This window comes from Mastigoproctus giganteus, chromosome 1, assembly GCF_048544385.1.
Source record: "Mastigoproctus giganteus isolate SK-2022 chromosome 1, ASM4854438v1, whole genome shotgun sequence".
Classification (NCBI taxonomy): domain Eukaryota; kingdom Metazoa; phylum Arthropoda; class Arachnida; order Uropygi; family Thelyphonidae; genus Mastigoproctus; species Mastigoproctus giganteus.
Window position 1 is genome coordinate 233422329 of NC_143575.1, and position 26645 is coordinate 233448973.

The following is a 26645-nucleotide window of genomic DNA, read 5'->3' on the forward strand; positions in this document are numbered from 1 at the left end:
TAATAACATTAGTCCACGATGAGCAGTGTCCATTGATTACCACTCTCTGTCTTCTCCCCCTCAACCACCCCTTTATCCATAGCAGCAATTTGCCTCCAATGTCACACTGCTCCAATTTGTGTAGCAGTCTTCCATGTGCAACAGTATCAAAAGCCTTTCTAAGATCCAAGTATATAATATCAAAGTTATTCCCTGCATCCAGTTCTTTTGTGACTGCATCATAGTATCCAATCAAGTTGGTCAGGCAAGACTTCCCCTTAACAAAACCATGCTGTGTCTGAGCTATAACTGAAGTCTTGTCTAAATGATCCTGCAGTGCTTCTTTAACCAGTGCCTCCATTAATTTTCCTGGAACAGAAGTTAAGCTCACAGGTCTATAATTACTTGTGTCAGCCTTTGATCCTCCTTTGTGAATTGGGGTCACATTTGCACATTTCCAGTCTATGGGTACCTTCCCTGAGTCCAAGGAAGCTCTCATAATTATGGCTAAGGGTTTGCTTACTTCCTTTGCTGCCTCTTTTAATATAACTGGATAGATCCCATCCACCCCGGGTGCCTTTCTTGTGTTTATCTTCAACAGTTTCTCCTCCACTTTACTCCCAGTTATTTCAAGATTCTGTAGCTTACTGCTAGAGTTGAATACACCTCTGGCATTCCCCTTGCTGAATAATATATATACAATATATATATATATATATATATATATATATATATATATATATATTGTATACATAGTTTTAAAACCAAAAGTTCAGTTAACAATTAAGACATCACTAAGGTTTTAAGAAGCAGAGTTAACCATTGTCTCAATAGTTGCAACAGAATCATGGACATGAGTCAGAGTTTTCTTCCTCTTGAAAATTCTCCGAATTCAAGATGTCTGAACATGATCATGCTGAGTGACTCTAGTGATGGAAAAAAGATGAGTCCTGAGATCATTGTATATATGGACAAAGAAGCAAAACGTGAGCCCAGTCTTTTCTGGGACCACAAAGATACAAATTGGTATCAGATAGATAAAAAGGAAAACATTTTATCATTAAGGCTGCCATGCCCAGTTAGAATAAAATCCATATACAAACTTGGGGTAAACCAACAAGGTTTTAACAGAAAAGAAATGAATGCATTTATTCTTGCACCTCCTCTATTTAAGTGTATCCCATACCTGTAAAAACACTCTCATGGTCTGTGCTTCTTTACAGTCTCATGTAAAGCACAGACCATGCTGAGAAAAATTCTACATCATGAGCCTTGCACAGTCTCTCCAGGGGTAAACTGATTGACAAGGTTCTCATCACATATTCCATCCTATTGTGTCTGGGCAGAATTGCAAATACACTCAAATTTAATCCCAACTCATGATTTTTTCACAACATTTTCCTATACTTGCTAAGTAACTCTTCGGATCTCCTATTCTTAATATCATTAGTACCAAACAGTATATCTACTGTGCCCTAAAAAGATGACAGCTGCTCTATAATGTCAACTTTACTGCTGGTAGACATGTCCTGGTCCTATTGTATCCCTAGCCTTTTTACACAAAATATTTCCTGTTTCCCTCATGACAGTGATCGCTACCATTGAGGATGTTGTTATGTTGTTTGATGCTTGAGCATGGGTTCTGGTGTCAAGCTGGGCAGCTGAATGATTGATAGGTCCTTCTGAATGATTGATAGGTCCTTCATTTCAATTCTGCCGAGGGGATAAACCCTGCTCTTCAGCCCTCATATAAACCTATCAGGACAATAAATTTACACTTCATCTCCTCACACTAAATCCTGATTCATAAGAGAACTGCCAATGGCAGTTCCCTTATGAATCAGGAGATTAAGAGAACTTATGGCAGTTCTTCCCCAAGCCAAAGGGCTCACACTACTTTGAGTCTTTTGTTTTCTGCTCTACTCTGAGGCATGATTTTAGGCTAAATTTAATCTACTCTAAAATTTATTTGTTATGTGGTTTAGTGTTTTCTTTTTTTTTTTTTACAAATCTTAGCTTCAAATGCACATCTATAGCTGTAATTACTGTGAAGTAGTTTTAAATGCTTTATAAAAACAAAGGATATTTTCTATTATCTTACCTCATATACATTTGGGTGCCAAACTTTTGTCAAGAAACGAATACTGGGTGGTGAATATGGATAATCTGGAGGAAATTTCATATGAGCCTGAGTAAAAAATTGATACTCAATTGAAATAAACATGAGTGGTATGATAATGATTAAAATTACATAAAGCAACATAACATTTGAATATTTAATTATTCTGATTTTAAATATAATTAAAATAAATAAATTTCAGTTTATACTCAGTATGATCATTGCAGCCAGGAGCTTAATGGCATACCCAAGTCCTATATGTTACTGCAGAACTATAATTCATGTATCAAATATAGCGGAGACAACAGTAGATATACAAATGATAGTCATTTTAGAAGGCTAATCTTCAAGAACATATTGGTTTTTTACTGTTAGGTAAATTGCAACTAACCTGATGACATTTCATACCATTCATAAAACATATCTCAATAAAGGAATGCAACTCCTGTGGTTTGTTATTGGCTTTCTTCCAGTAATAAGGATAAAATGCTGAAGGAGCTAATATCAGGTCTTACTTATGAGTCAAATTCTGACTGTTTTTGCAACAGTCAAATCCTCTGCTTGCATCTTCACACTGTTGGGATTATTAGTAATCCCTATGTGCAAGTGAGACCAAGAGGGGGAGAAAGAGGAAACAATACCTGGTATACTGGAGATGAATCAACATAAGTCAAGCTCAAAAATGTGGCATTTGTACCACATAGAGCAATGGTCACACCACTCTGACACTAGGTCATCACCTTGTACAGTACCAACACTTTGCTTAATAGGCAATCAAAGCAGCTCAAATTGTGTTTGGCCTAAAGAACAAAGCCTCAGAATCTTATCCATCATTTTCAATCATTCAGTATAACACATTTTTTAAGGTAACAAGGGACATGGAAAGATAATACCTGTTACATTTTGTGGGTATAGCTTTAAAATGTCTTTCACAGGCTAGATAGTTAACTGAACAAACTACTAATACTAGGAGATACATCTGAATCAGTTAGTGTATAATCTTGTTACATCAGCTCTGCCAGCAGTGAATGGGTGAGGTGCTGATGAAGTCACATTATGTTAAGGAGCCAGGTATACCATCTAAAAATTTGATTCCTTTGTACATGTTCCCCTCCTAACTTATCTCACCTAAATTAATGCATCACGACTAATCTTCAGTGACAGTATAACGGTTTTGCCTTCTCTCATTTGGAGAGGTTTGGGTTCAGGTCTCATCACAGACTGGAAGAATAGCTAAAGGTTCTTCAACTGGGGTTGTAGTTAGCCAATATCAGATGGAAGTAAGTAGGGTTTTCCACACCTGAATTATTGTGGGTTTTTCAACCCACACAAACTGGCTTCTGAGCTCACTTTTACAGACAATACACACAGTTCAATATGGTCTTAGTTGCTGATGCACCTAAAAAAACCCAAAAACAACAGCATCACGACTAGTCAAATTAATAAACTTATCTGTGAAAAGAACTAAACCTTCCAAAAACTTTCTAACTCATTTCACTAATATACATGATCTCAGTTATAATCTAAGTGATGGTCCAATTCCATCTACAAAGACCCAGTTAGTTTATTTAATTTACTTCAAATTCTGTTTGTCCTAATTCAAGATTATATCTCTGTGATTCACTAGTGATATCTCAGCTTATGTTAATCATCTTTGGACAAATTCCAATAAAGTGTTTGGAATAATTCAAGTAGTTGTCCTTGATATTTCTAATGTTTTCAACTGTTTTGCATAAAGTCTTCCTAAGCAAGCTTTCATCTTATGGTCTACCTACTCGTATTTTGCAACTGACCAGTCAGTTTCCTCTCTGACTGTTCACTGTGTGTGAGATGGTAGATGGAATTTTGTTATCTAACTTCTCAACTAATGCTGAAGTTCCTTAATGATCTGTTCTGTTGTTATTTAGTTTTTTTTTTAGGAGCATTAGCAACTAAGGCCATATTGCTCCAGGGATATGCGGTGGTCATTCCCTGACCTTTCCGCATCCTCCATATTTGGTGGTGACGGGCTCGAACCCCGGTCTAATCAAGAAGCGTGTGCTACGCACTGCTGCTCCATCCCACCTGGCTACGTAGGCGCCTTCCTTGAAAGCACCATAACTTTAAAATCAACACCCACAAATGCTTTTCTTCAGAATTTATATGAAGAAATAATCAGTATGGATCAAGTCAGTTATAGGGCAGGAGGTTAACTCCTGCAATCTGCAAACTCTGGGAGCAGCAATTGCTGTATGGAAATTGTGTACTGTACAATGTCATGAAAAATCAAGACACCTGACATCAATTTCCTTTTTCCTTTATGAAGCCTTTTTTTTTTTTAAGAACAGAAGCATTTCCAGTAATTGCTTTTGTATGTAGAATATAGTCTATTAAAAGGAAACCTTCTTTCCATATCCCAAAAAAAAAGTAGCCAAGATTTTCCTAGCAGAGTTGAATCCTGAAGTTTTTGGGCAATGGTGACCCATGGGGTTTCCACTGCATAGATTCCTCTTTTGTTTCCAGATCCCATTAACGAATCACTGTTTCATCACCAGTTAAAATTCTTAAAATAAATCCTTGTGGATATCCACCAGGGTTTCTTTTAAGAATTTTAACTGTAAATTTTCCTCACAAATTTCAGCCCTGGTGAAATTTTCCTCACAAAGTTCACACCATGCATGTGTAAATTTTCCTCATTTCAGCCCTACACTGTTTCTGAAGAAGTGTGAATATTTTGGGTACCCAGAGAGGACTGATCTTTGACACAGCCAAGTGTTCATAAAGTTGGTCAGTGCTGTCCCCCTAAGAAATATTACATTCTCTAGCAATCATAGATGATAATAATGCCTCTGTAAGACCAGGTATTCAATATTCTAGAGATATTACTTTCACTGGTCATCCCCAGAGATAATTTTCTATGGATATTCAACCGCATTTAAACTGCTTAGATCAAAATTTTATTTGTTATCAGAAGGGGAAGCATCACCGCATGCAACTTTCATGCATTCATGAATGACTTTTGGACCATTTCCATCATTTGTCAAATATTTAATGATGACTTGATGTTCCAATTTTTTTATGACATCCATGATGTTTCATGACATTAGCTAATTTAATTGCCTTCTGTTCTTTTGTACTTCACTGTATTGAGCTTGGCCTGTGAAAACAAGACAGAGATTTATGAGAAAATAATAAAACTATTTTTTTATATATCAAGCATATTTATAGTCAAGGCAAATTATATATAAAGAGCAATCAATGATCCTCGTCTTCAGTGGAGATGACCTTGGTTTTCAACAGTAAAAAATTTGATTCTCTCTTTCACTTTCAGAATTACTTTTCCAATGTAAACGGCTACCAATTCTGTACAAATTATAAATCTGCCCAGGTTCACATTTGTGATGGTGCCTCAAAACCTCTCTTAAACCTACAGAATCAAACCGTAAGTAGGTCATGATAATTAATGATCCCTCGCTTAAAAATTCACTCTACTCCCTATCACACATGTTCAGTTTCAGTTGTCTTTTTCATAGATATTTCCATTGGCACTATTCTTCTGAATTAGTACTTTTGTGGACTTACTGGATGACTGTTTTCTACAGCTGAACATCAAAGAGGAAGCAATACTCTTTATCTGATTATCATCAGTGATTCTTCACACGTTAAGAGTCTGCAGGTAAAAGACAAATTGGGTGGCAGTGATTACAGTGTACTGATGCAGAATTTAGATAAAGACATAATACTGTTAAGGGTAAAGGGAAGGGCTTTTGCTTTTTTAAGGGTCAGTGGTGGACTAAGAAAAAAATCAGGCCCTAGGCAAGATTCTGATTTCGGGCCCCACCGTTTGATCGTTATTGATTGATCATTATGTTTACACATACAGAATAAAACATTTGAACTCTATTATTGAAGTTGCCAACTTAAATCCAATAGTTCATACCAACTTACAACAGAGGCATTGATTAAGTAACTAAATCTACCTAATCAATGTGCGACTAGCGCTATCTGGTGAATCATCGTATATACCTCGCCTGGCGCAGTACACACGATGATTCACCAGATAGTGCAGCGTGCAAAGATGCTTTGATTGATCGGTGCAAAACATTATAAATTTATTTAAAATAAAATAATGAAAAAAATGTACAATAAAACCATTTTACGGGCTCTAGGCTGATGCTTAGACCAAAGTCCACCCCTGGTAAGGGTGACTACAGTGGTCCCAGTTTTTAAATTCTATGCAGTGGGGCCAACTGATGATACAAACAACAAATTCTAATTGGGAAGCATTAAGTGAAGTAATTGTAGAAGATACTAGGCTTTTCATACCAACTAAGGAACACTATCCAAGGGTAAGATCTAAATGGATGTCAGATGAACTAGACTTGTAGCAGAGATGGAAAAAAATGCATGGGATGAACAAAAGTTATTAGTGATACAGATGCCAACAGCAGATATACACTGGACTGCAATCAAATTACAAAGGAGGTTATGCAAGCTAAGGCAGATTACGAGAAGTCTCTAACAAAGAATGCAAAGAAAAGCAGCAAAGATTTTGTTACTTATATTATCAGTAGAAGAAGGGGTTTCAATCACATTGTTCCACTTGATGCTGATGGTTTAACTGTTAATGATCCTGCTCAGATTGTTGAGAAACTGATTGGGTATTTTTCATTTACATTCACACAAGAAATCTTTAGGAAAGAGGATGTCAGAAGTTTACCAAACTCTAGCAGGGAGCGAAATGATTTTGTGATAACTGAAAGGAAAGTGGAAGAGAAACTGTTGAAGCTAAACATAAAAATTATGCCTGGGATCTATCCAATTATATTAAGTGAGGCAGCAAAAGAGCTAATGCTTAGCCATAATTATGAGAGCATGTTTGGATTCTGGGGAGCCCCTATGACTGGAGATATGCAAATGTATCCTCAATTCACATAAATTAATTAAATTTTATTCCAGGGGGAGGGGAACAATGGAGTCACTTGCGAAAGGAGTAGTGCATGGCTATCTAGACAGGAATGCAATCATACTGCAGTCAGAGCACAGATTTATTATGGGGGCGATCTTGTAGCAAAAAAAAGCAGCAGCAAAAAAAGGAACTTTGACATCATGTACTGGACTTAAGAAATGCTTTTGATATCACTGCACATGAAATACTGCTTAAAGTACATAAATTGAAGCAGTGTGGCATTAAGGGCAAGCTGCTGCTATGGATAAAGGGATGGTTGAGTGGGAGAAGACAGATGGTGTTATTAATGGACGCTGCTCTTCACAGACTAAATATTATTAGTGGGGTTGCTCAGAGTTCAGTGCTGGACCAATTTTTGTTTTATATTTATTAATGATATTGATGAAGGTATATCAGTCTTAATATCTAGATTTGCAGGTGACACAAAGGTTGGCTGGGTGGTTAATGACAATATTGAAGGCATTGTGTTGCAACATGACCTAGAAAAATTAAGCAGATGAGTTGAGAAATGGCAACTGAAATTTAACACTGACAAATGCAAAGTACTGCATATGGGCAGCAGTAATCCCTGAGTAAAGTTATCAAATGTGTGGTTACTATTCTCAGGGTAGTGGGATATGAAACATAATGAAAAAACTTGGGGGTAATTTTGCAGTCAGATATGAAGTTTTCTAAGAAGTGTAGACAGGCAGCCAGGTCAGTTTCTGGGGTTTTATCAATGATATACAGGAATTTTTCTAACAGGATAAGAAGGTGAACAGCCCATTGTACACAGTAATGGTTAGGCCACATCTTGATTACTATATACGAGTCTGGAGGCCTCATTTTAGGAAAGATGTGGATCTGTTGGAATGGGTGCAGCACTGATGGCATTCTTCCTCAGACTAGACACAAGGGGATATAAATTCAAATTGAGGAAGGATGGTCACAGGATAGATGTGCAGAAGTTTGCCTTTAGTCAGCAGGTGTTTGATAGTTGGAACAAATTTTAATCTGTTCTTTGAAAGTGGAAATTGGCAGGGCCGGGTTAACGCTATGGCCAAACCGGCCATGGCCAGGAGCTTCACCCGAAGAGGGGCTTCATTTTCAGTCTAAATATTTTCTAAAGTAGTGATAAAATTTTCTAATAATAATAAAAAAAAAAAATCAAGAAAACGTGTAATATAAAAGCATACTTAAACTTAACTTGTTAAGCGTTTAAATTTTATTCTTATACCATTTTATTGCACAATAATTAAGTTAAAAGTTTTAATTAAAATTGTTTTTTTGTTACTTTAGTTTTCAAGTCAAAAAACAAAACATTTTTCACCTCTTATTTTACATTTTTATCAAGGAATTATTTTTTACAATATAAATATAAAAGGGGTCATTCCATGTCAAGTGGCCTAGGGGTTCCTGCTCGACCATCTTCAATTTTGTTGAAATAGGTTTCAAATGAAGCTGTGCAAAATTTCAGTTCAAAATATAGTTTGATTGAGGTACCAGCACCTTTTTTGTGGAGGTCACTTGTGTTATGCGGAATAAATAAAAAAAAAATTTCAAAGTTTTTAAGTATTACCATTGCAAAACAGTGACAGGTAGTGCTCTGAAACTTGGTATACCTAGTTAACGTTTGGCAGAGAATGGAAAACATTTGGTGTCCAGGCTCAAAAACCTTCACACTTTTTTACAATGCAGTCTAAAAATGGCGCCAAAAATTTGTCACAACAAATTTAAGCAAGACTTTTGAAAGTCATAACTTTGAAATAAAAACCTTTGGTGCCTTCTTTGGACATTCCACTTACCAACTGCATGAATTCAGCCTAACTAAATATCAGCTTTTATACTTGCTTTCTGGCTGAGATATTTTCCTTCAAAGATTGACTCAAAATTTGACCTATCTTAATTGGCAAATATCTTCAATTCTCTCACCACTGGAAAGAGCAGAGTTTCAACTACAAGGATCATGGTTTATCTGTTTTATGTCTTTGCACTTAGTGCCTTAAAATTAAGCCTAAACATCAAGTAGTTTTATGTGCCGTATTGTTATTTTGTGAGATCTTTTTTGTTGCAGAACACTTCCTTAATCCTGCCTAATGTTTAGAATAATCTAGAAATAGAGTATATTCTAGAATTCTGGAATATTCTAGAAGAATAATCAAGAATTATAGAATATTCTAGAATCATACAAAAAAGTATAAATAGCTGATATTTGAACCATGCTGTTATTAATGTGTTTTATCTTCATGATGAACAGTTTGTTTATTTTGTTTCTCTATTTTTTATTGTTTGACTGTAATAAAGTTTTCATTGCTTGCAGAAACATCCACTTATTAGTCAGCATGAAAGCCATGGAATCAGAAGATTTTGCTGGAGATAAGCTGGACTCATGCACCATCAGTCATATAGATAATTTAAATGTCGTGTTATCCTATACATGCAAAACTGAGTTAAAATTACTTAAAGAATTTGAAGAACAACTGATAGGTCGACACTGTGGATTAAAACTGGGTGAAGAAGACAATTTGTCTACATCATTATTATTATTAATAGCCATATGGTGCAAGAAAGCCTGAGGCTTATGCTGCACCAGGAAAAAAAAAGTTCCCGAGGTACCCTGAGAGAGAGAGAGAGAGAGAGTGAGTCAAAAGTAGAAAGGAATCACCAAGAAAGAGAAGAATGATGATATGCTCAGGACCCTGGGTGCGACAAGCCCATACTCACCAGATGTGAGCCCCCCGGGGTTAAGCATTGTTTGACAAAATTTGAATTTTTGCAGCATTCATGTTGCAATCCTTTCCAGAAGAAAAATCATATGGTGAAAAAAAGTTTACAACCAATTGATTTGTTAATGGTAGACTACCTGAAAGACCTTACAAAGGTAGACATAAAACCAAGCCAGAAGCTGTACCCATCATGCTGAAAAGAGTCTAACAGCCAAAAAGCAGCAACAGGAATATCAACTTCATCTGGATCAGACCATGATGATAAAATGCATGTGACTGAAAGCTTGAACACAAGTTTGATGGCTATTGGTATTTCTCCTCAAAATTTCAGTGAATGGCTAAGAGAGACTCACAAGGCTATGCCAAAAGGAAGGCAAGTCAAGTACAAGATGTAATTGCCAGTAAAATTACATCTATTGGTGGCTTGGATCCAAATGACATCATGGAGCCAAGTGCAAGTCACCAGTGTGGAAACTGCTTAGATTACAATGAGCTGCTGAAAGAATTGAAAGAAAATTTGATGGTATCAAGTCATTCAGAAATACTTCAAATATTAACACTAGCTTCAGTTAGTTGGTCCATAAAAAACAATGGAAGAGTTGTGTCTCAGAAAGAATGGTCAAGAAAGCTAGAAAACTTAAAGCAGAAGAAGGAATCATGGCCATACCTTGAAAAAAGCTTTCTGAGCGAGTAAAGCAAAAGGTGATGGAATTTTTTGAAGATTATGAATTTAGTTGGATATGTCTTGGAAAGAAAGATTACATTTCCATTAGAAATGCAGATGGAATAAAAATGCAAATGCAACTACTGCTCAGCAACTTGAAGGAAATGTTTATAACTTATCAAGATAGAAATGGATCTGACATTGCATTTTCTAAATTTTGTGAACTTCGACCCAAGTGGTGTGTCAGAGTTGGTGCACCAGGAACACATTCTGTATGTGTATGCACAATCCATCAAAATGTCAAGTTAATGCTAGCAGCAAGTCCTGTTGAATGTGATTACAAGGTTCTCATTGGTTGAACAGTCTGTGATTTGGAGTCAAAAGATTGTATGCTTCATCAGTGTGAAAAATGTCTAGGAATAGATGAATTTAAAAAGTTTCTAGAGAATATCAGAAGATATTGAATTCAAGCAATGGATACACACTGACAGAGGTACACTGGACACAAAGCAATTAACAACAGATTTTATTGAAGAGTTCAGTACAAAGATATTTAACGTTACCTGTCATCACTACATTGCTAAACATCAAAGCTACCATTTGAAGTCAACAAAGGAAAACCTAATTACAGGAGAATTGGTCATCTTGATGGATTTTGCAGAAAATTATTAATTTGTTGTGCAAGATGCTGTTCAAAGGTTCCACTGGGAGAATAGCCAGGCTACATTGCATCCATTTGTCATTTATTACAAGGATGTTGAACTTCAGAATATAAGTTTCTGCATAATCAGTGACTGCCTTTGTCAGTGTGTATCCATTGTTTTAGACCGCATTGTAAAAAATGTGAAAATCAATTGCAGTTCATGTTTTTCTAACCAACGTAATTGAATATTTGAAGAGTTTCATGACAGAAATCAGGCACATTTGCTACTTCAGTGATGGTTCTGCAGCTCAATACAAAAATTTTATTAACTTGTGTCATCAGAAGGATTTTTATATCAGTGCTGAATTGAATTTCTTTGGCACTAGCCATGGCAAGTCACCATGTGATGGAATTGGTGGAACAATAAAACGATTGCCAGCACATGCAAGTCTCCACCGCCCAATTGAAAACCAAATTCTGACACCAAGAAACATGTTTGAATTTTGTGACAAGCATGTGACTGGAATAAAATTCTGTTTTGTCTCTAAAGAGGAAATTGAGCAAGTAAGACCATTTCAAGAGAAAAGATTATTAGACGGTCATACTATTGCTGGAACAAGAGAAAATCATCACTTCATTCCTATTGATGCAAGACAGATTCATGTTTGCAAAGTATCAAATGACACACCATCATTTGTAGCTTATGTAGATCAGACTAGTGGAACCAATATTCAATATGTGCCAATTGTTAATTTACAACCTGGCCAATACATTGCCTGTATTTATGACAATAATTGGTGGACTGGAAATATTTGTGAAATTTCATTTGAAGAACATGATGTATTGGTAAATTTCATGCATCATCATAGAGCAGCTTGCTCATTTCACTGGCCTGCTAGACAAGATGTCTGCTGGATTCCTGAACAAAAAATTGCCAATCTTCCAGCTCCAAAAACAACAACAATGGAACGACAATAGAGCTTGCCTGAAGTAGTAATATCAACCATCAATGAAAAATTCCAGTCCATTACGAAGCAGTGATTCAATATCTTCACACTCACTTGCTTATTTCAAATTGTATTGTGTTTTAAATAAATTTTGTTGCAGTTATAACTTCTTTCAAGCTTAGAAACCAATAGATCATCATCTTTATGCTTGGAATCCTGAATAAAGACCACTTTTCAGGCTTGGGAACTTGCACTAAAGAAACCCATGCAATTTATTTTTTGCCATTTTGCCAAAAATACAGATCTTTTTGTGCATTGGCAATATATTCTTTCTCCTTAAACCAAAGGGCAGAGTAATTGCAGAAAATTTCACTCTTGTAAATGCAATAGTTCTGTCCTTATTGAGATGTGAAACTTCACCATCAAAATAAGTATGCAAATATTATGTGGAAAATATAAAATATTTAAGGCTATTTTTTAGGACTTAAGTTTTTTAGGACAAAACTGAAAAAACCATGATTCTTGTTGCTTAAAACCTGCTCTTTTCAATGGTGGCAAAAACAAGAGAGTTGAAGGTGCCTCATATTAAGATATTTGCCCCTAAAGATAAGTCAAAATTTGACCTTCAAATTTTGAGTATGTTTGAAGGAAAATATCTCAGCCAGCAGCAAACAATTATAAGAGCTGATATTTAGTTAGGGCTGAATTCATGCAGATGTTAAATGGAATGCCCAAAGAAGAAGATACCAAAGGTCTTTATTTCAAAGTTATGACTTTCAAAAGCCTTGCTTAAATTTGTTGCAACAAATTTTTGGTGCCAGTTTTAGACCGCATTGTAAAAAATGTGAAGGTTTTTGAGCCTGGACACAAAGTTTTGCAGTCTCTGCCAAACATTAACTAGGTATACCAAGTTTCAGAGCACTACCTCTCAATGTTATGCAATGTTCTACCTCTCATTAATGAAAATTAGGAGAGAAATGCTGGCCTTGAAAATTTTAATAGAAATATCACTGGTCACTTCACCTTCCTTGAGCTGTTGGGATACATAAACTTAGCCCAGATCCACGCTAACTAATTTCTTTTTTTTAGTTCTTTCAGAGAATGGTGCGAGCACTTTAGTATTAAGAATGCACAAGAATCCTTACCCAAATGCAGATTTGTCAACCCTGAATTTGAGATAACACAGTTTTATATTCGTATACCAAAATTTTACAATTCATGTTTTTTTTCCTTAAACAAAATAACCTGACAATTATTGCTTCCATCGCCTGTACATCACTATGGGCAGGTCTAGGGAGAGAAATACCAAATTTAGGTAGTCTGAGACCCTATTACACATATTTAGAGGCCCTAAAAATAAGGTGATGGGGAGGAGCTTTACCACTAATTGCTTTATTATGATGCTCCCATCAACCTTGGGTACAATAGAGCAATCAAGGCACTGCAGCCTTGGAAAATCCTCCACCTTGTTAACATGGTGCAATGGGGATGAATTTGTTTACACTCTACCCTCTCTGACTTGCTAGTGTTTAATTAATCGGTCACCAATTAATTTTATTTGTGGTTTGTGTGGTCCAGCCCCTATTTTGGCAACCTGTTTATCTTTCCTTTTATTACAGAACACAAACAGGGTGCATTCAATATAACGTATGATTGATCTTTTAAATATTCCACATCAAATTAAGGGAACTTACAGAGATGAATAACTAAAATAATTACTTTATGCGGGATATTTAAAAGATCAATTGGATAAGGTAAAGAAAGCCTGCACGAGAAGCATGCAAAAGTTTGATGAAATTTACCGGTAAAAGTACTTTGCCATAACTGCATTTGTATTGTTGCTCGCTCGGTAAACAGATGGTGGGTGTTATCGGTCTGGAGTCGAAGTTGAATCCCACGGGAGCTTGAAACCCTCCCGAAGTGCGTGTGTGTGGGGAGGGTAACCTGACCTTTTTTCTTTAGAATCACGAACAGAGTAACAGAGTCATATTGGAAGTTCTGGCATCGAAAAAAATGTTCGTATGTATATATACGTTCGTGTGTATATAAACTTTATTTGTGTAAACTGAATATACATATCGCTTAAATAAAGTACAGTTAGGATGAGTCCATCCTCATAAAGGGTGTGCCTTTAGGAGAGACCCTGTTTAGGCTGAAGATACACATTATCATTCTTATTAATCCATAAGGTATCACATCTAGTTCAAGTAAAGAATTCTTACTTATCAGAACAAAAAGCTGATACTGCACAAATGCTATGACATCAACCTTCTGTTCCCATTCCTTCCCTTCTCCCCCTCACATATCACTGACTGCCTTCATAAAATAGACAAGCTACGAGTGATGAATATATGCTGTTGTTATTTGGTTTTTAGGAGCATTAGCAACTAAGGCCACATTGCTCCGGGGATATGCGGTGGTCATTCCCTGACCTTTCCGCATCCTCCATATTTAATGGTTTACGGGCTCGAACCCCGATCTGATCTAATCAAGAAGCGTGTGCTACGCACTGCTGCTCCTGCCCACGGAGGCACCAATGTAAGTATGAATCAGGGGTCAGTTATGTATGAGTAGGGTTGCATACTTTGAGACCCTACTGTATTTTAACCCATCTACACACCCAAAAAAGGATGTGCTGGTGGATTAAAATATATTAAAAGCATATATTTTATAAATCTCCCTTTAGACTTGTTGGAAGTTGCAAAATGCAAATTTAAAAACTACATGTTTCAATGAACACCTGTGATTGGATGCCAGCCTGTCAGTAACAGGAACACCAGCTCAATTGAAACATGAAGTATGTGCATCAACAGTTTGATTCCAGACAATGCTTCAATTCACGAAGCCAAAGCGTATGATTCGAGGAAAGCATGCAGCAGTAAAGCCAGCTTACTATCAATAACTGTAAGTGACTGATTACAGTCAATACACGCTGCATGCAATTTACGTTTAACTTAATTGTGAATTACGTTTAACTTAATTCACAAATTTTTCCTAACTGTGCAATAATTTTCCATGGAGAAATTAAAGAAAACATTTTAAAAGAACAGCTATTAGGAGTTTCAACTGCATGGCCAGAGTAGATGAAGAGCATGAATTGCTGAAATATTTTTTTTTTGGGGTCTCATCAACCCTATGCACTTGACTTATGGTTAATAGTATAATTATTAGTTTTCCACTAATACCCCAATTCTCTAAAGGATCTTAATTTTGCCAAACACAGTACTTTTCAGGAACATATCCCCTGCAATTAGCCAGGGATTTTTGTATTTATGCTAAAAGATCTATTTTTATTAATATTAATAGATCTAACTGATATTTTTTAAGCCAAGGGAATAATGATCTGAAGAATTATAATAATTTAGTAGGCTCTGCAATCAATAATCAATATAATAATTTACATTAATCTGTCGTACTGTTAGCATTAGTTGTGGCATATGATGCAAGAAAGCAAGCTTATAACAGCATTAGCCAAAAAAAAAAAAAACCTTTCCCATTTCACCCATCCGGTCACTCTAAATGTTTGTCTATTTCAGCCTTAAATTTATTTAAGCTATCAATTTCCACAACAACAGATGGAAGTCTGTTCCAGCAATCAACTACCTACTGGCTAAAGGCAAACTTCCGCACATCTATTCTACAACTGTCTTTCTTCAATTTGAATCTATGCCCCCTCAGGTACTTAATCTGAGCAAGTGGAAGTATCCCATCAGCATTGACCTTGCTCAAACCATTCAAGGCCTTATACACCCCGATCAGATCAGGTCACCTCACCAGATGCTGCAACTTGCAGAATATAAGCCTTTCTTTATAAGCACACCCCTCTGTTCCTTTCATCTATCTTGTTGCCCTTCTCTGTACTCATTCTAGCAACTCTACATCCTTCCTAAAATGAGGCCTTCAGACCTGTATACAGTACTCAAGGTGTGGCCTGACCATTGCCTCATACAAAGGGATAATCACCTCCTTGTCTCTGCTAGCAAAAGTCCTATATATCATTGACAAAACTCCATGATCTGATCTGGCAGCCTGTCTGCACTGCTCAGAGAGCTTCATATCTGACTGCACAATTACCCCCAGATCTTTTTCATTCACCACCTCCCTGAGTGTAGTACCACAGAATTAGTAAGTTTCTCTTAGGTTACTGCTACCCATATGGAATAATTTGCATTTGTCAATGTTAAACTTCAGTTGCCACTTCTCAGCCCATCTGCCTAACTTTCCTAGATCCTGTTGCAGTAGCATACTGTTTTTACTGGGCGCCTCCGTAGCCAGGTGGGAAGGAGCAGCAGTGCGTACCACACGCTTCTTGATTAGACCGGGGTTCGAGCCCGTCACCACCAAATATGGAGGATGCGGAAAGGTCAAGGAATGACCACCGCATATTCCGGAGCAATATGGCCTTAGTTGCTAATGCTCCTAAAAAAAAAACCAAACAACAAACAACAACTGTTTTTACTGTCATTAACAACCCTGCCAATCTTTGTATCATCTATAAACTTGGACATTAAACATGATATACCTTCATTGATAAATCCACAAAACAACAATGGGCCCATCACCGAACCATAGGGGACTCCACTAATAACCAAAGGGAAAAAAAAAAAAAAAAAAAAAAAAGACATTTTTTCCTCTCTTTCTTATATTTTAATATAAAATTGCTAATCTGTATGACAAATAAATATTACACTATATGGAAGACTTCAGACACCTCATGCATTAAGTGAAGGCGAAGAGAGAAAAATTACAAAAAAAAAAAAAAAAAAAAAAGAAAAAAAAAAGAGACATTTTTCCTATCTTTCTTGTATTTTAGATATTTTAATATAAAATTGTACAATTTATATATTTATAAACTTCCAATGTAATTATTGAAATTGTTAAGAAGTGTATACACTGTGTGAAGGTCAAACAATGTTTCAATCCTCATCTTTTAATATTAGAGAACAGCATAAAGTACAAAATATACAGTAATTATCAATTAACAACTTTTTAATGACCTGTCAACTATAAAAAAAATTAATAAAAAAGAGAGTACAAAAAATTACCACTATTGTGGGTCAGTTTTATAAAATGAATATAAAATCCTGTTTATTTTATAAAAACAGTTTTGACTCACTTTGTGTGATATCTATTGAATTCACACAAAGGGTCTCGAAAATTTGTAAGCTATGTTCAAATGAGTTTGAATATACATTACAAATTGCTCCCCAAGCGAAACTTATGTACAGCTTTCTATGTTGTCCGTTCAAGTTATGTGGAAATATGGGCTGCAGAAGAACTATCAGCAATGTGATATTTCTAATATGTGATACATGAAGGATCACAAGGTAGCAGCAAATAAGTTTCCATAAGGAGAAAAGATATGAAATAAAATGCCAATTAATCTTTTTACATCTAATCGAATTCAACTAATTTTAAATTTATAATAAACTCTGTTGGCACTATTTTAGGGCATTTATTAAATGTTATTCGCACATCCAATAAAAGCATTAAAGTTTTAAATAATGGTATATTTCAATTACAATAACTACTAATTGTACACCTAATGCACATAACATAATCATTTGTGAAAACTGAACAAACGCATATTTGTTCAGCATACTTTGATTTGCATGTAGGTGGAAGAAACTCTACGTTCACCTAAGATAAACTGAAGCTAAGCCATAAGACCTTTATTTAGATCTATTCTGGATTGTGTATTCTTTCAGAATACACAAACCAGAACAACTAAAGGTAGAATTTCATCTAATACTGAAAGGTGGCATCTTAGACCTAACAAGGAATTCTGAAATATTTAAGTGATGCATCAGTTTTTGTAATACCGTATAGTGGTTTTGCCAATTGCAAAAAAAACTTGGAAAAGTTTGGATTTGATTCCCAACCAAAGAAATTTTATGACTTTCATTCATGGTTGCAATTACTATTAGTATTGGCAAAATGATGCAAGGAAGCAAGACTTGCTCAGCATCAGCCAAAAAATAAATAAAATAAAATTTTATCCACTTCATTTATCCAATCCTTTTTTTAAGTTTATTCAAACTTATCACTTCCACAACACTAGGTGGAAGTTTATTTCAACAATCAGTTACTTTCTGGATGAAAGCAAATTTTTGCATGCAAAAATTTTTGCAAATTTTTGTAATTGCACTTCAATTAGATCACTATACATATGCTAATTTCCAAATGCTGCAATTTACAGAATAACAGTCTTTCTTGGATCCTAACCAACCTTACTTCTCTGCTGCATACCCTTTCCAAACAGATCTATGTCCTTCCTAAAATGCAGTTTCTAAAGCTGTATACTATATTCCAGAAGTGGCCTAACCACTGCTTTATACAATGGAATAATTGCCTTGTTCCTTTTGTCAAACTTTCTGTATATAATTTACAGAACCCATGGGCTGTTCTAGCCGTGTGCACTACTCAGAGTGCCTTCACATTATACTGTGCAAATACCTCTAGAACTTCTTCCTTATTAAGTACTAAGGCAGTCGATAAGGAAAAAGATCTAGAGTTTGGTGATTTCAAAAGGGCATGTTATTCAGGAATTACTGCTACCCAAATGCAGTAACTTGCCTACATCTATGTTAAACCTCAACTGTCGTTTTTCAGCCCATCAGTCTTGTTTATTCAAATCTTGAAGTAGAATATCCTGATTAATGTCATTAATTATCCAATAAACCTATCATCAGCAAACCTAGACGTTAAACTTGAAATCCTGCACAAATTTCATTAATAAATATTCAATGTAGAAGGATTCAACACCAAAACTTGTGGTATTCCAATGAGTACATAGTAGAACACAAGCAATGTCTATTGAGATCATGATGGGCATTGTGGTAAGATCCAACATCCTTTTTATTTTGAGGGTAGGGTTTGAAAATGGCATTTGCTGGCTGGCTGCTAGAGATAGAGAGAGAGAGAGTCCAGAACAAAAAGCTATTGGTAATTCTCTACAAGGCATCTGCATTAGTTAGCACATAATCTCACTGTTTCTACTCTGCTGTCTGTGCATTTAGCACAGTGGTATCGTCACCGTCTTCTCCACACTGGGTGGAAAAGGCCTGGGTTTGAAATCTGTCAACGACGCAAGGAACTTTAATGGGCTTTTTTCATTCCGTGGCTGAGTTAGTCGATCTCAGGCGTAGATAGCAAGGTTTCTTCCCCAGACACTGGATTTTTTTTTTTGTCCAGCAAAACAACCAGAGAACACACAATACATATATGGGTACGTGTATTAACTTACCAGGTGACTCTAATATAATTGTTTGGTTTTCTTGTTTCTACTCTGCCAACTGGTGAGAGTTTGAGTAGTATGTATAAGTTATGTCAAGGAGCTGTGTGTAATCTTTCTGTGTGTAAGCAATATCCAGCAATTTCATTAATTCATACAACACATTACACTTTTACTTTATCTACTGAATGCATCATGAATAGTCAAACTAATCTGTGAAACGATCTAAATTTCCTAAATAACTTCCTTATTCAATTCATAAATATAGATGGTTTCAGTTCAATCTCAATGATGTCCATTTCGGGCTAAAATCTGAAAAGCTCCTCTTACTTTTTCTGACAGTTTCAATTATTCATTGCCTGAACTAAGGTTTCAAAGATGGTAACACTTGTGCATATGTCTGCTATGATATTCTTTGCTAGAGACTTCCTAATTTGGAATCTCCGAAAGGTGTGTGCAGCCTAAAACAAGAAGGGAGCCAACCGCATTTTGGGCTCTCCCCCCATAAAAACTAAAACATATTTTTATAAATACAGTTTTGTGTATATATATTAAAACTTTTATTTATTCAAAAAATAAATTTATATAATAATTTATTTAAAAAACATATACATTAAAATATATTATAATAGTTTGTAACAAATAAATATTCAACCTTTTTAGGTTTACAATGTTATTAGGCCTATTTATTATAATAATATTCTATGTTCAAAAGGAACAGACACGACAAATTTGTCAATTACTTCTACAGTGACTGCAGCAGTTAAATCCTGTTCCACGTATGAAAGCAATAAGTAGTTCAACCTTTCTTGAGTCATGACGCTTTTTTTGTTTTTATGACTCATTTTGGAAAAAGTTCATTCAGGAGTGCAACTTGTAACACCTAAAACCTGAAAGTCTTATGTCACTTTTGTGAAATTTGGATATAATTTATATCAATAGGCATCATTAAGCCGCTTGCTCCAGGTTAAAAGATTTTTTCTGTCTGTAAATCCATCAAAGATAATTGAAAACAGTCGCAGAGTATTTTCATATAGTATTCAGATGTAAGATTTAATTCAAGGAGATTCCTCATAGCTTTGATTACTAGGATTATTTCTTAATTAAATCTGTTCTATACAGCATTCATTAGGATATCAAGAAGTGGGTAGTAAAAATTTATTCATAAATCTAAATTTTCAAAGTGTTATTGAGCATTTCCACTTCCGAAGGCCCCTTCAAGATTTCAGGGGGCCATACCCCTCATGCACATGCCTATGGAAGCTGAAAATCTCTCTGCCCTATTCATCTGTTATTTTCCAACTCTAATCACATGAGACTCTGACTTCCTACCTCTGAAACTTGATTTTCCAGTCTAATTCTCCCAAAAGTGAGATAATTTTCCTTGGTGATTTTAATGTTGAAAACTCCTTTTGGCTTTAGTTTTCTAGTCATACAGATCAGATTGGTCAAGATACTGAGGCTTTTTTTTTAATTACTAATGATCTCACACTGCTTATTTATTGACCTACCAGAATACTAGTCAATCCAAATCACACACCCTATAATACTCTTGATCTTTTTTTTTTTTTTTTTTTAACCAACAACCTTTCAGAGTAAATGGTCAATGTTAGTGGTCCTCTACACTCAGATCACAACTTGGTGACAGTCCCTCCTCCAAAAGAGCTCTTCTCTTTCTCTCATGGCCATTCTTAGCCTTGTACTATTTAGCATTACAGGAGTGTGAAATGGGATGATCAGTACTATTTCTTGGTTGGATTACTGTTTTAAATCTTCTGATCACAATGTTTGCTCATCTTGTGTTAGTGAAATTATCTTTGTAGAGATGAAATTGTTTATTCTGCATTCCACTCTAAAATTTTGGTCCCTTATCTAAACATTGGTTCTCCAATAAATGTGCTAAGGCTGTTCAAGCTAAGAAGCAGCATATTACAACTGGCTTGCATCAAAATCTCCAGCTTCATTTTCTGCCTAATAAAGCTCACAACAATCGCAAAATAGTTATTAATCAATCCAAATTCAATTTTGAAATGGCTAAGAGTAGAAAACTTGCTTCTTGTACCAAAGGATAGTCAAGTATTTTAGTCTATTGCCAAAGCTATTGGCTGCAAATTGTGCCCATCACTATTCTCACCTCTGTTACAACCAGATGGTTCTATTGTATCCTCAGCTAAAGACAACTTACTAGCATCCTATTTTTCTTCTAACTCTTGTATTGATGAACTTGGTAAACCACCTCCCACCATACCCAATCCTGTGATCTTCCAACAGAAGGATGTTTGAAGAATTCATAACAATCTTGACCCTATGAAAGCTCCAAGTCCTGCTGGCATCTCTCCACTTGTTCTCAAAATAGATGCTCTGTTCTGTGTCACTTTTTAGACTTTATTTAAACAGGGTTTCTCCCTTCTACACAGAAATTTGCTCATATCCAACCAGTTCTTAAAAAAAAAAGGGATGAAAAATCCCTCCTGTCTAATTATTTCCACATTTCACTTACTTCTACTCTTTCCAAAATAACAGAGAAAAAAATTTTTAAGCTGTCTTTTAACTGCTAACTCTTAAGCAGTCTAGAAACCTTCCATCCAATAAATGATGATTAACATGGATTCTGTCAGCGTTGCACCAATGGTGATGTACTGGCTTGTTATTCATTGTTGGTCAAATTCAATGGAAAAATTTGGTAAAATCAAGCAGTTGCCCTTGAAATTTCTAAGGCTTTTAATCATTTTTGTCATAAATGTATTCTAAATAAGCTTTTACGTTATGGCCTGCATTGTTTTTTGAATAGGTATCAGTTTTCTTTCTGGATGGCCTTCTTTCTTCTCATTTCTCCACCAATCTGGTGTGCTCAGCATTAGGGAAGGTTCATTCCTTTCTCTCACTCTTTCCTCTTGTATATTAACTTTCTTCCACTGATTAGAATCTTATCCATGGTTTTGCTGATGACAGCAAGCTACATTCCACTTTCCAGTCTGAGACACCTTTTCCTGCACAAACAGCCTCAACTTCTCAAATATCCACCACCAATTTCTTAAATGCTCATATTGGTAATTTTCCAATGAGGCAAATAAAACAGTTAATTTCAAAATTCTAAAACTCAGTGCTGCCTTATTCTTGCAAAGTCTACTGCCTTTATGCTCATCTTTGATGACACTCAGATTTCTAGAGAAGCTATCTCTATTAGCAATTACTCTGACTTCTAATTTCTCTCTCGGCATAACATATCACAAATATGGCTTCTACTGCATCAAAAAAGTGGGCTTTCTTTTTTGCTCTCAGACGTCATTCCACTATCTTTGCCTAATAGACATATTTTTTGATGCATGCCTTTTCTACAGACACTTCCATGGACACTGTTCTTCTGAATTGATATTGATAAGCCAGTTTGAATATATGGTGCAGTCAGCATCCATTCACTGTTCAACTTGAAACTCACAGAATCAACTTTTCTTTTTCCTCATTTATCCCTTCTGTTTTCTGGAACAACCTTTCTTCTCGTGTACTTCCTGAAAACTACACTCTAGAGAAATTCAAGTCTAATATCAACAAGTATCTTTTGTCTTCTCAACCTTCAGCCCATACATGGGACAAAGTACTACAAGTTTTCTTACCTTTTGTATTCAGAATTTCGATAAAAAAAAAAAAAAAAATTCTCCACTCCACATTAGTCCATGAAAAGAAGTAGCCATTTATAACTACTGTCTCATACCACTGTTCTCCAATGCCACATTTCTACAATCTTACACAACAGTCATTAATGCTAAACAGTATCAAAAGCTTTGCTGAAATCTAAGTATATGATGTCAGAATTATTCTATCCAGTTCCTTTGTGATAACCTCAGGGTAGCTAATCAGATTGATCAGCCATGACCTCCCTTTAATAAAGCTATGCTCTGATTGTCTTATACTCAATGATCACCAAATTGTGACCACCTACCAACTGTCTTGGACCACCATTTGCATGGGTAACAGCTTCTATTTGCCTAGGCACTGACTCCAATAGGTGTCTGAAGACATCCATAGGGATCTGTAGCCATGCTGCCTGCAAGGCTTTCCACAGTGTCAAATAGATGATGGTTGCATGTCCATGTACCTCATTTCCCTTTCCAAAATATCTCACAGGTGTTCATTGAATTGAGGTCAGGCAAATTTGGAGGCCAATCAAGATGGGTGACATCTTCACTGCATTCCATTTCCTGAACCATTTGTGCACAGTGCGGGCCTGATGACATGGAGAATTATCGTCTTGGAAGATCAATTTCTGTCTGGGAAAAAATGCAATGTGGCACGGTGCACATAGTATCCTAAGAGCTATCAGTGAAACACTGGTCCATATACACCAGGGGTTCCTAGTTCTTGCCAGAAAAACATGTCCCATATTAAGCAACCTGGATAGTGAGCACCATACAGGATGGGTCCATGGACTAAAGTTGCTTGTGCCACACATAAAGAGGCATCTGTTGGCGTTTTGCACAAGGTAGCTGGACTCATCCAATCAGCAAACTCGTTTCCAGTCCTCCAGTGTCCAACCAGCATGTTGTTGACACCACAGCATTCGTTATCAATGATGATCAGCAGTAAGGAGTGGGAGTCTCTTGGGTCGTCTGTGTGGAACCCCATATGTCTAAGTGTGTTGCATACAGCCACCTAGGATATTGTTCTTGCATTCTCCATATTGTATTGCGATATCAACTCATACAGTGGCTTGCCATTGAGGCCCATACAATCTGCTGCACCCTTTGCTCACCATGAACATCCACCTTTCATAATCCCTGCCTTGTTTATCTTCAACATCTCTTTCAAAATTCCTTTTTATCATAAAATCATTTAACTCCCAATCAGCATTATAAATATAATCTTTATTGTGTACAAAAGGATGTATACAATGTACCTTTCAAGGCAGGAATGCCAGGGGCTTCACATTGGCTTGAGGATGGAGGCCACATCGAAATTCGGATTCATCCCCCCGGGGCAAACAATATAATAAGTTGCAGTTAAATTATTCACAATATATTCATAAAAATATTATACAGTATTTTTGACATTATATACAATATCATACAGGCATCCTTTTTTAAATTTATTATACTGTGCAGTTTACCTGGTTGAGTTTAGGTCATCAAGGATCTCTCTCTGGTATTTGCGATCCTTGACAAATTTGTAGAGATTGCCTCCGATTGCTTGGACTGCGATAAGCATCTGCTTGGGGAGAAAGTGGTCACTAAGGGCTAGTCTGTAATGGTTGGCTATAAGTGTCAGAGCTGACCTCAGTCTGGGTTGAGGGATTCTCCAGCTGCACAGTTCCCATATGTTTGGCTCCGAGATTATTCCAGTGGTCATTTTGGCAGTTAGTGTGAGGAGTCTTTCCATTATAAGGTTTGGCAGTCGGGCAAAGTTCAGTGCGGTTGCCATCGCAGTTGTTCTTTGCTGGGGTTGATGATGATGTTTATGTGTGATCCAACGAAGGAGCCAGTATTCGAAAGAGTACACACACTTCATTTTCGTGGGGCTGCAGATGCCCATATTTCTGAGGCATATAACACAATGGAGTATACAGAGGTGTATACGTACCGCCGAGTCACATCCAGATCCTTAACGTGGAGTAGTTGTTGTTTGGTAATCCATCGCATTTTGCAGAATTTTGTTAGAGCTTGTCAATCAGTTTGTAATCGAAAACGACTCCCAAGTCTGTATGTATATTTACCACTGGAAGGAGAATGCAATCTAGCAAAGCTTGGACTTCAGTGGGTTGGTGCTTCAAAGAAAAGACAATTTGGACTGATTTTGCAGGATTAATAAGTAGTCCAAATTGATGGAGATAGGATCCTAAGTCGTGTAGCTTTCGATTGATCTTTTCATTAATTTTTGGGATATGTTTGCCGGGGTTAATCTGGGTGTGTAGCTTAATATCGTCAGCATAGCAGATTATGTCTTCTCTTCTTGCACAAATGAAATAATGACTGCAGTAAATAATGCTCCGGAGAGGACTCCGCCTTGGGGAACTCCCACAGTGATTTTTCTTGAGATTATATCTTGATCTACTGTAAGAACAATGATTCTGTCTGATAGCAGGGTTGTGATAAACCACAATATGTCATCTTTTATACGGAAGTAATTTTCTAGGAGGTGAACAAGCGGGGGAATGCTAATTGAGTCGAAGGTAGCTTCCAGGACGACATACGTGATGGCAAGTTCTGCTTTAGCTTCTAGTGCTCTGAGAATGGTGCTGGTTATGGATATTAAATTAGTGACTGTGGATCTTCCGGTAATGGCATAGTGAATTTCTGGGGGTTTGTGAGGCATGATTTGATTGGTGATGGTTGAAAGTAATACCTTCTCCATAAGTTTCAAGAGGCTGGAAGAGTGAGAGATTGGCCTGAACTGTTTAATGAGGGATGCAGATTGACATTTAGGATGTGGCCTCACAGCATATCTGTTCCAGAGAGGGGGAAAGTAGTGCTGTGTTAAGACACGGTTAAAAATCTAGAGTAGTGGATCGATGATAAACGTGCTGAGACACTTGATCATGAATTGTGGCACAAGGTTGAGGCCTGTGGTTGCGATGGGTGGCAATCCATTTATAGCAGTTATAAGCTGTTTCCTGGATATGTTGGGGCCACATTGTTCGAGAACCGTGCAATGTGATCCATCCACAGTTTAAGGTCCAGTGGTTTACAAATTTCTATTATTTCTATCTTCAGAGAGATGGGAATGTAGATGTAAAATATTTATTCAATTTGCCATTATTAATATTATGCCATTCACATAAAGTTGATAAATGGATTTATTAATTTCATTCTACTGTGAATAGAAGCAAAGAATTCTTGGCTCAAAGGTTTTCATAATTTGCACTGGTGTCTATTCCCCTTCAACACCTCCCAGAGTCACTTGATTATAGACTAATTTATGCTTACTACAGGATTCTCTAATCTCTGACAGTTCATAATCCCCACTTTTTTCTTCTCTGCTACTAAACTCATCAGGCCATTTGACACCCATTTTGGTCTAAAGAGTTGTAGACCATGTGACATCAAATTTTTAGAATTTAAGATCCTAGCAAAACCAGCAGATTGCAGCTTAATGACACGATTTTAATAAAAATGGATAAGCAGTTATTCATTGAAGGAAACATCAGGTCCAAGAATCTCCTTAGTTCCAAATTAATTTCACTTATGCAAAAGTTTAAATTCACAAGAGGCAATAGCAACTAATTACAATAGTGTGATTAACTGCAAAGAGATAAGGTATAGTAGTAACTATGCATACTTTTCTTTATATATAAGATCCACATGCTGGCTATTAGCAGTTTGGTGTGAATGGTTGCTTATATGAAGCATGCAGGTGGTCTGCTTTCCAGAGACCAACACCTTTAAACATGAATGGAACTAAGGGTTGCTCTTATG

General features: G+C 36.3%; 1 protein-coding gene across 1 annotated transcript in view; it reads right to left on the bottom strand.

Moving 5' to 3' along the window:
- LOC150091610 (ubiquitin-conjugating enzyme E2 R2-like) overlaps positions 1–26645 on the bottom strand; it is a 53187-nt gene that overhangs the window by 21253 nt on the left and 5289 nt on the right. The window contains exon 2 of the mRNA XM_090384914.1: positions 2081–2167. Within this exon, the coding sequence (XP_090241040.1) occupies positions 2081–2167 (87 nt within the window). The remainder of the gene's footprint in view (positions 1–2080; positions 2168–26645) is intronic.